Genomic DNA, 17,400 nt, shown 5'->3' with positions numbered 1-17,400 from the left:
TTCCAGGAAGAAGGTATCCTGGAGGGGAAAAAAAAGTAGGCTTGATGGAATATTTAATGTAATAGAGATTTTTGAGAAGAAGAAAACTGGAACATATTATAAAGTAAAACAGTGAAAGATAAAAAGAGAATTAGAAACGAGGGAAAAAATGAAAAACTACAAGGAAAAATTATAAAAAGTACATTAAATGGCTTCTTCAGTAAACAATATTTACAGTCATATTAATATAATTGCTTACCGCTTTTCAACTTTTCAAATCAAACTATCAAACTACAGACAACACGCATACTGAAAAAACCTTACTCATGATTACAGAATTCAATGTTATCAACTTTGACAATATATAAGACCAGATGACAGAAGTTGGGGAGGTTGACAGTGGAGAAGGGAGCAAAAAAGAAAAGACATTCTCATCTAACAAAGTTCTGGTCAAGAAATATTGCCTCTAAGTCATGGAAAGTGAAATAAAGGTGTTATTTAAATTCAGAAGAGTACAAAAACTAAATTATATGAGAAGTGGGGAAGACAAGAGTTGAACTTGGTGTGATCTAAATCATTTGTCATAGCAGGACACCAATGGATTAATGTCTGAAATTGATAAAAGACAAATGCTCACATAACACAATATTTAGATATGGAGGTCACAAGCAGAAGAAATAACTAAAAGTGGTTGCTAATAACGAAAAGTGGTAGGGTGGGAGTGGGGCTGTAGAACTCATTTTTCATGTCCTTTTGTAACTGATTTAAGTTTATTGATTTGTCTTCTAAATAATGTGCCTATATTACTTCTATTTTTAAATGAACATGTATTTAATTTTTAAAAACACAGAAAAAGGACACTCCTGCCCACCACTTCCTCCCTCCAAATTCCCTTGTTCCTGCAGACCTAATGGCAGCAGAATAGAAAAAACTTCGGGAAACTTGCAGTCTCCCTTCCTGCCTCTCCCTTCCATGCAGCTCTTCTGCAGTCAAACTGCAAGCTTTGTTAGCCTGCAGTCGCCTTATTTACCCCCACCTCCTGGCTTGTTTTCATCTCCCAGGCCTGGAAAGCCCTTACTCCTCCTATCAGTTGGGATCCTCCCTATTTATTTTTCAAGGCTCAGCTCAAATTCCTCCTCCAAAAAGTCTTCCTTGGTCCCCTGGTAGAACTTTTTCCTCTCTCCTCAGGGACTCTCAAGTCTTCATTCGTGGCTCAAATTATGACGCATGTTCTCTCTCCAAGTATATTACTTGGGTCAGTATCTCATGCCTGCAACCATCTTTCACACCGGCTACCAGTGATCTTCCTAAAAATACCAATCTGACTCCGTCACTTCCCTGCTTCAAACCCTTCTACAGCTTCCCATTGCCCACAGGGTCAAAGCTAAGCTCAACTGCCTGGCTTCCGCCACTTCTTCCACCACATGGGACAATGCCCATTTCCCCCAAAATCCATGCACTTCCACACTCTTCACAGAACTTTGCTTAGGCAGCTCCTCTGCTTGGACGTTCTATAGCCCCTTTCTACATGGTAAACACCAACTCTTCCTTCAAGATTCAGTTCAAGCGCCCCTTCCCTATAAAGGCTTACCTGAGTACTCCCTCCATCCTTCCCCACCCCACAGAGGAATGGTCCTGTAGTCTCACCCTGCCTCATCTAGACTTCCGCTGTATAATCTCTCGCCTTTGGTGCACTTATCTGCTTACTTATCTGCGTCCCCAATTAAACTGTGAATTCCTAGAATTTGGGGAGTATATCTCATCCCCAGAACCTAGCACAGGGCCTGACATGATGCAGGAACTCAATGTATGCTTGTGGACCAAACGGGTGCAAAAATGATGACTGAGTGGATCCGAGAAAGAACAAATGAGCCAACTAATGAGTGAATGCTTATATCAATGCCTGAGTGCAGGAGTTAATATGTGAAAATGAGTGAGTTCTCCACGAATAGGTGAACAAATGAACGATGAGTGGATGAATGAATGAGAAAAAGAAGCCAGTACGTAAATGAATGAGAAGTGCTGTGCCAGTGAGGATGTGAGAGAAAGAATGAGTGAATTCCCACCTGTGTCTTGTTTCAGACCCACCTGGAAGACCTTCTGCCCTGCTTTCCACCCATCTATAGTGCACACCACAGTGTTAACTTCTTTTAGATTACAAGAACAGACACACTCAGGTTAGTGATGGAGATTTATTGAAGCATTCATAGGGAAATAAGGAAGACAAAAACAGCTACACAGGCAGCCTCATGGAGGAACAGAAACTCAAAAATGGTTCATGATCCAAAGCAGCTCTAGAGCCTGGCTTATCTTGTCACCCCCTCAGCTGCAGGCATCTGTTGCTCCCTTCTCTAGTGCTTCCCAAAATGGTGACTCAACTTCTTTCTGGCTGTATTTATACTCCTCCTACTGCTACTCAGACTACCTTTCTTTCTTTCTTTTTTCCTGCTACCCTCCTCGCTAGCACTTGGCCTTCGGGGGCCTCATGGCTTCTTGGCCTCCTGGCTCCTGCAGCTTCCTGGCTTCTGGGTCTTCGGTTCTAGTTCATCCAGGGCTTCTCTTGTGTTGCAGCTTCTGTTTGCTTTGTCATTCCTGCAGCCTCTTCGATTCCTGTTGCCTTGCTACCTTGTGGCTCTGAGAGTCTCATTGCTTCTGCTGCCTCGTGGATCTTGTCTGTTCAAGCCTTCTGCTGCTTCGTGGATCTCACATTCAGGGTTTTTGTCCCATGGTTTCTGTTCCTCGTGGCTCCTGCTACATTGTGGCTCCTATTGCTTCATGGCTTCTGTGTCCTTTTGGCCCATTGTTGTCTTGCTGCTTCATGGCTTCTGCTACCTTGTGGCCCCGTGTTCTTATGATATAAATGTTTCATGGTCCCTGCAGCTTTCTCCTTGCTTTTGCTGTTCAGCTTCTGGCACCCCTCATCCACCACCATTTCTGTCTTGCTAAATGCTAATTAATTGTTCACTTCCGAATGCCTCACATTTAGCCTCCCTGGAGGCCATTTGATACAGGCCATCCCTATGAGGTGGAGTTCCTATATCCGTCCACCTAATAGGCTATAGCCTAGAGATTGGCTGTCCTTGAGTCACATACAATCCCAAACCATTTGTGGCCAGGATTGTGAGGTCACATGGTACAGAGCATGGCAACTCGTGCTTAAGAAACCCCTTAGAAGGGTCTGTGGGCATGGCAGGTTTGCTGAGGGTTTCCAGAAGGGGGCAGTGTAATTGGCAAGCTTCTTGTTTGGCCTGTCCAGTACACTGACCTTCAAGGCCAACCTTAGTCCCACCTTCTCCCTGGCCACTTCTGCCTATCCTGATCTGTGATGGGAGAGATCAAGGCTCTAGTGGTGATGGGGAAAGGGAACTCAGGTTCCAGTTCTGGCTCTGACACTTTCTAGTAATGGGACCTTGGGCAAGTTCCTTCCCCTCCCAGGGCCTCAGGAGGGGGTTGGACAAAGTCTGTAAGTTCCCTTACAGGTCTGACATCTGGGCATCTCACTTTAGGTTACTGTCTAAGGGATGGGAGTCTTACCTGGGGAAGCCCTCAAAAATATCTCTTGAGGTAGGAAAGAGGGAGTCAGAGTCCTGGCTTGGAAGAGCCTCACTGCATACAGGAGGTGCTTAGCCAAGATTTATTGAACTGGAAGAATGAATCAATGGCTGGGAGGAAGGGAGGGGAGGGTGGGGACCACACAGCACACAGAACGTTTAACTAACTTGAGGGAGGAATTCCAGTGGCTGAGGCTGGAAGGAGATTCTGACTTGGATGAAGAAAGAGAATGACTGGGATAGGGTAGGAACCTGGGCTACTAATGGGCACTCATTCTATCCTCTCAGTCACCCTCCACATCCAGTAATCCTCAGTCACCAAGTCTGGCTCACACTTTTATTGCCTCCAATCCATTCCCACTGCCCTTGCCCTTGGGTAGGCCTCCTGGGCTTTTCAACAGCTTCCTAGCTGATCTCCCTGTCTCCATTCTCCGTCACAAATGCATTCATTCACGCATTCATTCACTCAAAAACTATTTATTGGGTGCCTGTTTGGGGTCAGGCACTGTGCTTTTTGCTGGGGATATGCCAGTAGCAAGATAACCCCAGGCCCATCCCTGTGGTGCTTTCAGCTTATTCAGAGACAAAACAAGCAAACACACAGTGTGAGAAACTGAGCCAACAGGGAAACTACAGGCATGGGAGCATACAGTATGCACATTTAACCTAATCCATTTCCAGTGCCTGACCAGAAAGAGGTTTATTAAATTTGCATCTGACCCAGCGTCTCCCCTGCTTAAAACCATCCCATGGCTCCCACAGTTCCCAAACCTGGCTGTACCCTACAGTCATGTGCTCATTTTTCTAAGCACTCAAGATCCTGAGGCCTCACCCCAGTTACAAAAACCAAATTTTTAGAGGCTGGGGCCTGGGATGCTACACGTGGTTCTGGTGCACAGCCTGTTTGGGAACCACAATGTCTCATGAGATAAATCTGAACTGTCAAACCTTGTTTTGGTACTTCTGAAATGTTTTGCTGTTTCTTGCCTTCAGGTCGTTGTGCATACTGTCCCCACTACCTGGAAATTCCTTCCACTTCAACTGGGTAATTCCTACCAGTCTCTCAAGACTCAGCTCAGGTGTCACCTCCTAGACTAGAGGATGCCTTCCCTGAACCTCTACATAAGCTACAGGCCCTTCCTCTTCCATGTTCCTGTCAGAGGGCATCAGACTGCATGGTTAACGGCTGTTCTATGAATTGCCTCCCCTAACTAGTGAGCTCCTCAAAGGCAGGGTAAAGATTTGACTCATGTTTGTGTCCCTGGTGGGCAACACAGTGATTCCCAGAATGAAGTGCCCAGTTAAAGGTAAACATGGTCATGGAGCACTCTTCAACTCCCTAGAACAAGGCTCCTGGGTCCAGGGTATAAGGGAGTCAACCTAGTGTCCTCCAACAAGCCCTAGGGATTCTATTTGGATCCAGCTTGCTCCTGGAAACACACTATGGCGTCAGCTCTCACCTGAGCACAGCCTTCACTGAGCACGTGGTTCCTTTGTGCTGATAGAAGGCAGTGTGGCACAGTGGGAAAGCACTGGGCAAGCACAGAGATCCCTCCTGGTTGAAGTTTAGGTTCTGCCAATGAACCACTGGGATCTAGGACAAAGCCTCTCACCTCTCTGAGCCCCAGGACCTAAGTCCTCTGCAGCACTTGCGTCCCTGTGGGCCAGGGCTTAAGTCCAAGGCATCTCATCTAATCCTTTCCACCCTGTGAGGTAAGAATTAGTTATCCAGATTATTATCCACACCTACTGAATTAGATTTCCAGGGGCGGGACCAGAGCAAGGAGCTCCACACCCTTTGGATGTGGGGGTGCAGCAGGGAACAGCTGCTTTGCATTATAAGCCCTTCTGTACTATTTTACTTCCTAACCAGTGTATATATTGCTTTGATTTTTAAAAAGGAAAAAGAAAAATCTTCACAAGTGATTCTGGTGCACAGCCAAGGTTGATAGCCACCCTTGTAGTGGAGAAAGCACAAGACTGAATCGGGGGGGGGCCTGGGTTCAAATCCTTACTGTTACCTGGTAGCTGGGTCACTTAACCTTCCTGGACCTCAGTTTCCTCATCTGTAAAGTGGGGAGAATAGCAATTGCTACCCTGAAAGGCCTGTGATGATCTAGGTGCCAGCCAAACTGCTTCCAGCACACTTCATCTTCCCTACATTGCTGCAAAGTAGGGCACGTATTAAGTCCTTTTCTACGTGAGGAAACTGAGATTCAGGGAGGTGAAGTAATGAGCTCAAGTTTCTACAGCTAGGATTTGAACCAGGGCGACTCCCAAATTGTGCTTTCAGATATGCCAGCATTTCCCAAACTTCAGCACATGTACCACTGGTGGTATGTGACTTCTTTGGTTGAACACAGACAAATTTATTTTGAGTTATGCCTTTTAATATGTATTAGAAAAATACATAATTAGCACATCAAACCCGTGGTTTCACGGATATCACTACTTAGGATGAAACTGAAGTAGATAACAATGTTACACCTAAGACAACCTCAAGAAAAATATCGAGTAAATAGTACAGGAGGGCAATTTGGAAGTATCTATTTAAAACAAAAATATAAATAGTCTATGACTCTGCAATTCAACTTCTAGGAAGCAACCCTAGATAAACTCATATACACACGCGCGCGCGCGCACATACACACACACAAATGTTCCTGTGTCGTATTTTGTAATAGCAAAAAGAGAAAACAGTCGTAACTAGCTATCACAAAAGAAACGGGTACGATGTGATACGAGTCATATGATGGCACTCCATACGGCAATTACAAGGATGAATTGAATCTACATTTAGCAAAAACAACATGCACAGATCTCAAAAACACTGTTAAACGAAGAAAGCAAATTGCAGAACGACTCAACATACCATTTGTATTAAATACACAATAATATTTTCAATGAGCTCATATATGTCAAAGTCTTAAAACAGTCTAGATGGATGTACAACAAACATAACAGCAGTTTAGAGGGGGACGGGCAATGGTAGTCAAACAAGGCTAGCTCTACTTATAAATCTAACGTCTTAGAGAACAGATTCATGCGTCACTTGAGTAATTAGAACAGATTTAACTTTGAAGAAACAAGAATGCAGTATACAATCAGGACAAGGTGATGGTCTGACAGTGTACGTGAACGAGCAAAGGCTGACCTCATGGCAGCAGGCTCTGCTGCCTCTGCACGGTCCCTGCAGCTGACACGGGTTAGTTCCCAGAGGGAACTTCACACACATTCGGCTGGGATGTGGCCCAGGCTACCTCTCCCCAACTTCCTCATGTCCTGGGTTGGGGCCCAGGCACCTGGTTACCATACACGATTGAAGCTATAGGCTTCCTTAGGCCCTTCCCTTACTGGGTAAACCCCACTGCTGCCCTGGAACTTTCTCAGTAACCAAGGCATTTAGCATCTCCCAGATTTGGAGGTTCCTTCTTTCCCCAACAACTGGGATCAGCGCCCTCAGGGGTCTAGGTATGAGAAGGCTTATATTCTGAGGGGTCGGCACCTAGTGGGCTCCAAGCAGGGATAAGGCCCCCAGTGAGGAGCTTGACATCATTAAATCCTATGAGGTAGGTAATATTGTTAGCCCCATTTTACAGATGAGGAAACTGAGGCACAGAAAGGTCAAATGACTTGCCCAACATCAAACTAGTAAGTGATTTTAAAAAAAGGACTAGAACCCACAAATGTCTGTCCCCAGAGCCCAGGCTCTGCTCCTAGTGCCCAACCAAATCCTACCAATTTGTCAAGGTTCAGCTCAAATGTGACCTTCTCCAGGAAGCCTGGAGGTGATCATCTTCTTCTCAAATTCAAAGTACCTATAAATATGATTCAGCTGACCATGGGAAACCATGAACCCACTGCATCTCCTCGGTAGGAAGGTAGAGATCATATCTGATCTAGCTCTGTATTTCTAGAATAGAGCCTGACAAACAGAAGGTGCTCAATATATGTCTGACGAATACACAAATGAATGAGAACACAAATGAGTGAATGAGGGCAACTTCACGTGACTGATTCCTATGAGGTCCTGAATACCTTTGCCCAGCTCTGGGGTGCTGTCATACTAAGCTCTCTTGGAATCAAATTCAGCCTAGGCTCCTTCTAAAATGGGTCTCCAATATCTTTATTATTTTGCAAGCACGCCCATATGCACACACGCGGACACATATATACACACATACACACCCACACACAAGCAGGATGCAAGGGGCCCAAGGGACCCATGATTATGGGTGATGGGAGGGAGGGAGGTCTAGGAGAGAGGAAGGTAAGGAATGGACAGATGGCCCTGTTCAGCTCAGTTCAGCTCAGCACCTCCTTCCAAAGGCCAGGATACTCCCTGAAGCTCAGGAATTTTTGCTCCAGACCTAACATCACCTCTGTTCCTCTTCATGCTTGACAGCAGTGCCTAAATCCCATGACTATACCAAACAGGGACGGGAGATAGGGGAAGGTTGGGAGCCAAATATCCAGAGATTGGGAGAGGGGCAGCTTAGGGATCCAGACAGGGCAGGAGGGCAGAACTACTGCTACTGCTCATTGGGGTTGGGGTTGGCATCTGGGTACTTGGTGAGGTCGAAGGTCAGGACTTTGCTGATCACACAGTCCCCTTGCTGAAGGAGGAGGGAGAAAAAGAAAAATGAAATTGTAAGGAGAGAATTAAGGGGGGGGGGTCTAGCGCCCCAGGACTGGGGGCCTCAAACCCTCCTCCCTACATACCTGCCCAAAGCCCAGGCAATGATTCTCTCTGGGTGTGAGAGGATGTGCTCGGTCCCATGTGCCTTCTCTCCCTGCCTACCTCTGCATTCTCCTCCTTTTCTCTGCTGTCTGGCTCTTCTGCCTGGCCTTTCCACCTGTCCCCAGACGCAATAGCCCTGCCCAGGTGGGCAGGCTAAGCCTCTAGGGCAGGGCTCCAACAAGCCCAGATGGCTGTTCAGGACCTGAGTCCCTATGCTCCCCCGCCCCCGTGGCCCTCCACTGCAGCCTTCCCTTCCTGCCCTGGGGAGTCAGGCAGGGAGAGTGGGGCTGGCTCCTGAGCCAGGCCCGCCCTACCTCGGGGTAGACTCCAATGAGGCTCTCAGCCTTGGTGTAGAACTCCTCCTTGAGAGAGATGACGATGGCCTGGAAGTTGCAAGTCGACTGCTCCTTGATGTAATTTGCCACCTGTGGGAGGGGCCGCCAGGCACTTAGCAGGGCTGAAGCCCTAACACTCCCTTGTGTGTTCCAATCAGAACCAGAGGCAGAGGGATGGGGTAAGGGGTGGAGGGTAGGGGGAAGAGAGGCTGAGAGGCCACTGACTAGCACGGCGTGGATGGATGACCCTGGGCCCAGCCTCCCGGGCACAGAGAGCAGGCAGCAGGAACGGCTAGAGCACACTCAGGAGTTGCTCCCTGAAACCCAGCCCCAACCTAGGGGCCTCCCTCCCGGGCCCCACTTTCCTTGCACCCACCTTGCCAATGTTGGTGTTATCCAGGGCAGCATCGATCTCATCCAGGACGAAGAAGGGGGCTGGCTTGTAGCTGGGAGGGAACCAGTAGGTGAGCTGACACTGATGGGGGCAGGGGTGGGGCAGGATAGCCCCAGGGCCCATCACACAGGCCAGCATCCCCCTCCACTTCTTCAGAGACTAAAAAACCCAGGTCTTAATGTTGCCTGAGCCCCAGAAGGCCAGTTTACCAACTGAACCCTCCTGTGCATCCAACCTTGTGCTCCAGGATCCTACAGAACCAGGAGAAGACATGGTTCTCTCCAGAGCTTCCAGACCGGCTGGGGAGATAAAGCTGTCCTAGGCTCTGACCACACTGTCCAAGCTACCTGGAGGTCTACCCCACCCACCTGCGCCATGTTGCTGTGGCTCCCTGCCTCTCGGCACATGCGGCACCCACTGCCTAGAACGCCTCCTGGTGTCTCGGCTAACTTCTACTCATCTTTTGCATTTCCTGCTCAAGTGTTACCTGCCCTCGAAAGCCTTTCCTGGCCACCCACTCCCTCCCCCGCATTGGGTTGGTGTCCCTCCTCTGTGCATCCACAGCACACACACTCACCCGGTTACAACACTTAGCTCACTGTTTACACATCTGGCTTTCACTAGACCATGAGCTCCTCAAGGACAGAGACCATGTCTGACACATCTGTGTCCCTAATCCCCCAACAGAGTCTGGTACAGAGCAGCCCTCAAGAAATGCTCGCTGAATGACGCTGTACAATCAAGTATTAAGTTGTGGGGGTCAGATTCCAGTACTACTGGCATTCAGGAGGGGGAGGTCAGGGTATGCCACAGCTGGTCAAAGCAGGCTTCCTAGAGGAACAGGAGGAGGAAAATGAGATGTGAAGGCGTGGTGATGGTCAAGCTAGACTTGCACAGAAAGGGCTAATTAGCCAGCAACCATGTAAGCAAAAGCCTGGTGGTGGGACTGAATACATGCAGGGGCCAGTGAGGGCATGCTGAGTGGATGAGGGTGGATGGGAAAGACAGGTCCAGGAAACCAAGGCCAGATGTGCTGTAGTAGGTAGGGAAACAGGGACGCAATCCAGATTCCACCAGAACATCTTCACCTCTGCAGATCTCTGCATGTCCTTGGGCCCCAGAGCCTCTGGTGGCCTCAGTTCAGTCTCTCCGTCAACTGCTCTGGGAGGAGCAGCCTTACCTGTGGATGGCAAAGAGCAAGGCCAGAGCCGCCACTGTTTTCTCCCCCCCTGACAAGTTGTCCATAGGCCGGAAGCGTTTGCCAGGAGCCACACAGTTGTAGTTGATGCCATCCAGGTAGGGCTCCTCAGGGTTCTCAGGGCCCAGGAATGCCTAGGGAGAAGGCAGATGGGTCAGAACCTGGGTTTGGGTCTAGATGAGGACAGGGACAGGAAGCCTAAAGGGAACGGCAACGTGATGGTGGGGGCTAGCTGCGTAAGGGACTCCAGCCTACCTGGGCACTGCTGTTACGGGATAGGGCCTTGTAGATCTCATCGATGTTGGTGGCCACAGATTCAAAACAAGCATTGAAGCGGTCAAAGCGCTCCTTCTTGATCTGTTCGAATGCCTGCTTGGCTTTCTTGGCTCGCTTTCGGGCTGCCTCAAACTCTGCCATGAGGGAAAGACAGGTGACCCCTCAGTGCCCAGGCTTGCCAAGGCAGAGGACCACACCCTGGCAAGAATGACCTGTAAATGACAATCCACAGAGCAGGGACATCCCAAAGGGAAAGGAATGTCTGGGGAGGGCCCCAGGAAAATGGCCCTACAACCACTTGTAACCATCGGGCCAGACACGTAGCACAAAGGAAGAAACGTGGGCTTGGAGCCACACAAACATGAATTGTACCCTGGGTTCAACCAGCAACCAGCTGTGAGAACTTGGGTAGGCCATTCACCCTCTCTGAACCTCAGAGAGGTTTTTCTACTCCATAAAACAGGTGTGATAACTAACCCCTACTGTTTAGGGCTCTTGGGAGTTTCCAGAAAGCACATAAAAATGGGAGAGGCTGTGATGTGTAACAGGCCCTTGCCATAACTCCAGCCTTCTTCTTCCCCTTAGACAGCAAAACTAAAAGGGAAAAATCTTACCATCTGAGGTCTCCTGGAACTTGTCTCGGACACTCTCTAGCTTCTCCATGGCTTTCATGTTAGGCGCAGCAATACGCTGGAGTACACTTTGCTGCTCATTCAGCTTCTGCTGCAGTGTATTCATCTCCTGTTTGATCTCCTCCTCAGCCTGGGCATCCTGTAAAACCCAGGCCCAATGGCATCAGGAAGGGCCAGGTCCCTGAGCTCAGACCCCCACAAGAGATGCTCCACCAAGCAGGGCCTGAGGACTTGCTCCCATGCCAAAGGCAGGTTCTTCTTCCCTAGCTCGGCTCCTTCTACCAGGTCCTACCTACAGTAACCATTCCCACCATCCCTGGAAATTACAGGCTGATGCCACTTTCTCATCTCTAGCCCTTCCCCCAGGCCCTGTCAACCTCTCTGTCTCTCAGGAGGAGCAGCTGGTGGTGCCCCTCTCTGGCTCTCACCCCAGGCCATGAGCCAGCACCATCCCAGGGTGACCTAGAGGCTCCCACACAGGCTGGTCTGGACTCCACCTACAGCTCCACAATGAATAAGGCAACTCACGTTTTCTTCTCAGATCACCACATCTGAGCAAATTCCATTTGAGTTTGGTTTTAGGTCTTATGAATATTGCAATGCATGTCTGGGCTTGTGCCTTTCTGCCACTTTTAGTCAATAAATATTTACTGAATGCTTTCCAAATGCCAGCCACTGGGGCCCTCATATCCTGTGAGCCATGGTTCCTGTGCTTACAGAGCTCATGGACTAACAGAGGAAGGCATATATGTAAACTGTCAGAACACTGTACAGTGAACACCAAAACAATGATAAACAGATGGTGTTGGGTCAGCACATAAGAAGGGCACCTAACTCAGACTCGGGCTAGGGAAGGCCTCCAGGAATATGTTTAAGCTCAGGCCCACAGGATGAATAGTGAGGACAGGGAGAAGGAACAGTCTATGCAGACAGGAGCATCACATGCAAAATCAAGGATCTGCTCATGGTTCATTCAAGGAAATCAAAGCAATTCAAAAAAGTAACCAATTTTGGGGCGACTGGGTGGCTCGGTCGTTAAGCGTCTGCCTTCAGCTCAGGTCATGATCCCAGGGTCCTGGGATCAAGCCCCACATCAGGCTCCCTGCTCCACGGGAAGCCTGCTTCTCCCTCTCCCGCTCCCCCTGCTTGTGTTCCCTCTCTCACTGTGTCTCTCTGTGTCAAACAAATAAAATCTTAAAACAAAACAAAAAAGTAATCAATTTTAATAAATTTCAAAAGCCAAAAAAAAGGGCAATTCAGTATGGCAATAATAGCAACTGTGTGTGTGTGTGTGCGCTGGGGGGAAGAGGCAAGGCTGGAGACGTGCAGAAGCCCAATGATAAAGGGCCTTTTAAGTCTTATAAGACGTTTGGACTTTATCCCAAGGGAGGTGAGGTACCACTGAATGACTTCAAGCACAGGAAGGACATGAATACACACAAACGTATATATATTTTAGAAAAGCCCTTCTACAAATCTCTATATACTGTTATGAAGCGGTCTCTTGGATAGGTTTTAAGTGAAATATGCAAGGTACACAATAGAATGCCAATTTTTTATCTAAGAGAAGGAATATGAGTATATTTACATACAAATATATTCGTATTTTTAACATACAACCAAAGAAGAATAATCCAAAAACTAATTAAAATGATTACACACAGAGGAACGGAGGCGAAGGGGACAAGAAAGAAAGTGAAACTTCTCTTCATGTACCCTGTAGTATACTTTTGGTTTTAGAACCATATGAAGATTTTAGAGAATTACCAAAAAAAATTAAATCAAAATGTGAAAACCACAGCGCCAAAAAACTGTTGGGAACAAGATAGTCACAAGATACCAAAGAATCCCCCTAAAGATTACTTACTACTTACAAAGGTAAGAAATCTGGCAATTGATACCTTAACAGAGGATCAAACTTAACATCATGAATCCTCACATCCTCACATTACATACCTCCTGGCATGATGCAATATAGAGTACACAGCATCACCAGTGAAATGTTCTGGCCAAAAAATTACTTAACCCAAATCCATCAAGCCTCCAGACTAGATCAAACTTCCAATTTATAGGCAACACAAGGGTAGGTGGAACAAATTAAGCAATAATGATAGGAAACAAACATATCCATTCAAGACAACACATAGACTCTTCAAAAGATCAGTGTCATGAAAAAAGGTGAGGGGACTGCTCCACATTAAAAGAAACTAAAAAGACAGAACACCCAAAAGCAATACATAAACCTTGATTGGATCACAGTTTAAAACAAACAATTATAAAAAACACTTTTGGAACAACTAAGGAAATGTGAATATGGGAGATATTAGATATGAAATTATTATTAATTTTCTTAGGTGTAATATGGAATTGCAGTTATGGAACAGAATCCCTTGTTCTTAGCATGCTGAAGTATTTAGAGTTGAAGTCTGTAACTTCCTTCAAATGGTTCAGCAAAAACAAAAAATGTGTAGTGTGGAGGGAGGGAATCAAGAGAGAGGGAGAGAGAGAAAAAAACTGGAAAAATAATCATTGTAGAAAAATATTCTACAGTGAAAGGTATATGGTGTTCACTGTACTGTACTTCCAATTTTTCTGTAGGTTTGAAAATGTTCAAAATAAAGTTGGAAAAAATAAATCTTTAAAATGCAAAAATGAGCAACCCCCTTAAAATGGAAAACTAAATAAAGAAACATGACAATATATTAAGCTGGTTAAACATTTAGAGAATTTTTTTTTTAAAGATTTTATTTATTTATTTGAGAGAGAGAGACACAGCGAGAGAGGGAACACAAGCAGAGGGAGTGGGAGAAGGAGAAGCAAGCGTCTCGCTGAGCAGGGAGCCCAATGTGGGGCTCAATCCCAGGACCCTGGGATCATGACCTGAGCCGAAGGCAGACGCTTAACGACTGAGCCACCCAGGTGCCCAACATTCAGAGAATTCTTTCAAATTACTTTAAAATATAGGAACATGGCCGTACATGCCCAATAAGCTATTAGCTTAATGGCAAAAAGGACCTCAAGGAAATCTTCAATAATCAAGTTGTTACTAATAATACCTCATTGTGATTTTCAAACTATTATATACAGAATAGGATAAAATAAATATGTTATTATGTTAGTGTTGCTAGGAACCAAGATTTTCAGCAAGAATAATGGGGGAGACTCAAACATAAAATCAATGACGTTAAACTGGGAAAATTACAATTTCAATTGAACTATCAATATGAACTCACGATACATTTTTCCTTCAAAATAAAAAATGCATCTTGTAGCCCAGTATACTGAAATATTCTAGAAGCACTGAGCAACCCAGCAGTCACGAGCACTCCGGTGTTCAGATGGTAGTTGTTAAACAGCATTTCCCACTACAAGAAGTCAGTGCTCCTCAGGGAGAAATGGCTAATGCCAGATTTGGGGAAATGTAAAGGATGAGACTGGACATACCAAGCAGGGAAGACATAAAAGACTGTAGAGTTGTATCAAAATGATTCAGAAGCCAACCTGAATAGGTTCCCACTGGCCAAAGATGCAACAGCTTGATCAACAAGAATAACCACCACAACAGAGTGCAACATATCTCATGTGTTTAAATCCGTAAGTTCAAAATGATACGAAAACAACTCAGTGAACAAATCTTGAGAATGTCAGAAAACTGGCTCATTATTTTATAAACTAGTAAAAAAAAAGAATCAAGTGCATATATATCCACCTTTCCTACATAAACTGCACCTCAGGGTAACCAAATGACTGATAAGAGGAAATCTCTCTTTACAGTATTCCAGTTAATAAAGAAATGATAGGGTAAGAAGATCACCATTTTGCAACCACAGACAAATTAATCAATCTAGGCAATAACCACCACAGCTGCAAATCACACAAAAAGAACCACATCCAGACACTACCAACCTCCTGATAGACGTTAACAATGTCACTTATGAGGTATTCTTGACCAAAACAAACCCCCAAACTTAAATCTAATCAAACCTCTAGATCTGAGCTGTCCAATACAGTAGCCATAAGCCCACATGTGACTACTGATTTTAATGACTGTTGACTCATTTAAAAACTGATACTCAACTTAGTTACTAGAAAACTTTTAAGTGTATCTGGAACAAAAATGGGTATGTGGTTCTTTTTTTCTATTGTAAAGTTTTAAGATAGCTAAATACAGATCAAATACATCTGAGGAAAATATAGCATCCAAATTGAGATGTGCCAGAAGCATAAATAGATACTGTATTTTCAAGACTTAGTACAAAGAGACTGTCAAATATCCCATCAATAATTTTTATGTATTTACACACTGAAATAATTTTTGGATATACTGGGTTAAGCAAAAATACAGCATCAAAATTAATTTTACTTTTTAAAATATGACATGTAGGTCATATTATATCTCTATTTAACAGCACTGATCTAACTACCCACTTATAGGAACTACAGGGGACACCAGAACTATTTTTGTGCTTTGTTCTGGGGGAACATCAAGACAAATCATAGGATACAGGGGCTCCTGGGTGGCTCAGTTGGTTGAGCATCTGACTCTCGGTTTCAGCTCAGGTCACAGTCTCAGGGTCATGGGGTCGAGCCCCACATCAGGTTCTGCACTCAGCACCGAGTCTGCCTGTCCCTCTCCCTCCCCATCTGTCCCTCCCCCTGCTCAAGAGCATGCACACTCTCTCTTAAATATATAATCTTTAAAAAAAATCACAGGATACAATCAACAAAGTACAGAATGTAGAAAATCCTTCAGGAGAAATGAGCCAATTTCTTCAAAAACAAAAAATTCTGCAAAGAAAAATAAAAACTGAGGGAGGGGCATCTTATATAGTAGTCTCGCTTATCCACGGGGCTACATTCTAAGACCCCCAGTGGATGTCTAAAACCATAGACAGTGCCAAACCCTACATACTGTGTTTTTTCCTATACATACATATCTACAATAAAGCTTAATTTACAAAGTAGTTACCGTAAAAGATTAACAGCAATAATACAATAGAACAATTATAACAATATATTGTATTACAAGTTACATGAATGGCCTCGCTCTCAAACTATCTTATTGTATTGTACCCATCCTTCTTCTTGGGATGATGTGAGATAATAAAAAATGCCTACATAGGGGCTCCTGGGTGGCTCAGTTGTTAAGCGTCTGCCTTCGGCTCAGGTCATGATCCCAGGTCCTGGGATCGAGTCCCGCATCGGGCTCCCTGCTCTGCGGAGAGCCCGCTTCTCCCTCTCCCACTCCCCCTGCTTGTGCTCCCTCTCTAGCTGTGTCTCTCTCTGTCAAATAAATAAAATCTTAAAAAAAAAAAAAAAAAGCCTCCACGATGAGATGAAGTAAGGTGAATGACACAGGCACTGTGACACAGCACCAGGTAGGCTACTACTGACCTTCTGATGATAGGTCCGAAGGAGGACCATCTGCTTCCAGACTGTGGTTGACCATGGGTAACTGAAACCATGGAAAGCGAAGGCAGAGACAAGGGGACTACCATAGATTAAATGAGACTTAAGAGTCATATCAACCAACCACCTCACACCAGTCAGAATGGCTAAAATTAGCAAGTCAGGAAACGACAGATGTTGGCGAGGATGTGGAGAAAGGGGAACCCTCCTACACTGTGGGAATGCAAGTTGGTGCAGCCACTCTGGAAAACAGTATGGAGGTACCTCAAAAAGTTGAAAATAGAGCTACCCTACGACCCAGCAATTGCACTACTCAGTATTTACCCTGAAGATACAAATGCAATGATCCAAAGGGGCACCTGCACCCCAATGTTTATAGCAGCAATGTCCACAATAGCTGGAAAAACCATGGAAAGAGCCCAGACATCCATCAACAGATGAATGGATAAAGAAGAGGTGGTGTGTGTGTGTGTGTGTGTGTGCGCGCATGACAATCAGGGAAATGTGAATACTAATTATAATACTAATAATAAGGAATTATTTTATAATATATAGCTTCAAAATTAAGAAATTATTGGGTTTTTGGTATGATAACGATTCTGGATATTTTTAAGAATTATCTCTCTTAGAGATACATTCTGAAATATTTACAAATAAAATGGCATGATGTCCAGAATTTGCAGCTGACCCTTGAACAAGGGGGTTGGGGCATCAGCCCCCCCACACAGCCAAAAATCCACTTATATATTAACTTGTGACTCCCCTAAAACTTAATTACTAATAGCCTACTGTTGACTGGAAGCATTACCAGTAACATAAACAGTGATTAACACATATTGTAAAGTAAGCTAGAGAAAAGAAAATGTTAAGAAAATCCATTTACAA

General features: G+C 45.4%; 1 protein-coding gene across 1 annotated transcript in view; it reads right to left on the bottom strand.

Annotated features, from left to right (window-relative positions):
- Window positions 1-6,582: 6,582 nt before the first annotated feature.
- SMC1A (structural maintenance of chromosomes 1A) overlaps window positions 6,583-17,400 on the bottom strand; it is a 33,843-nt gene continuing 23,025 nt past the window's right edge. Inside the window, exons 20-25 of the mRNA XM_021703601.1 lie at window positions 11,089-11,245; window positions 10,454-10,608; window positions 10,181-10,332; window positions 8,983-9,052; window positions 8,586-8,696; window positions 6,583-8,146 (exon numbers count right to left, since the gene is read on the bottom strand). Of these exons, the coding sequence (XP_021559276.1) occupies window positions 8,063-8,146; window positions 8,586-8,696; window positions 8,983-9,052; window positions 10,181-10,332; window positions 10,454-10,608; window positions 11,089-11,245 (729 nt within the window). The 3' untranslated portion in view covers window positions 6,583-8,062. The remainder of the gene's footprint in view (window positions 8,147-8,585; window positions 8,697-8,982; window positions 9,053-10,180; window positions 10,333-10,453; window positions 10,609-11,088; window positions 11,246-17,400) is intronic.

The sequence above is a fragment of the Neomonachus schauinslandi genome, chromosome X (assembly GCF_002201575.2).
Source record: "Neomonachus schauinslandi chromosome X, ASM220157v2, whole genome shotgun sequence".
In the NCBI taxonomy this organism is placed as follows: Eukaryota; Metazoa; Chordata; class Mammalia; order Carnivora; family Phocidae; genus Neomonachus; species Neomonachus schauinslandi.
The sequence above is the reverse complement of the archived record's forward strand: the minus strand, read 5'-3'. Positions and strand labels throughout refer to the sequence as shown.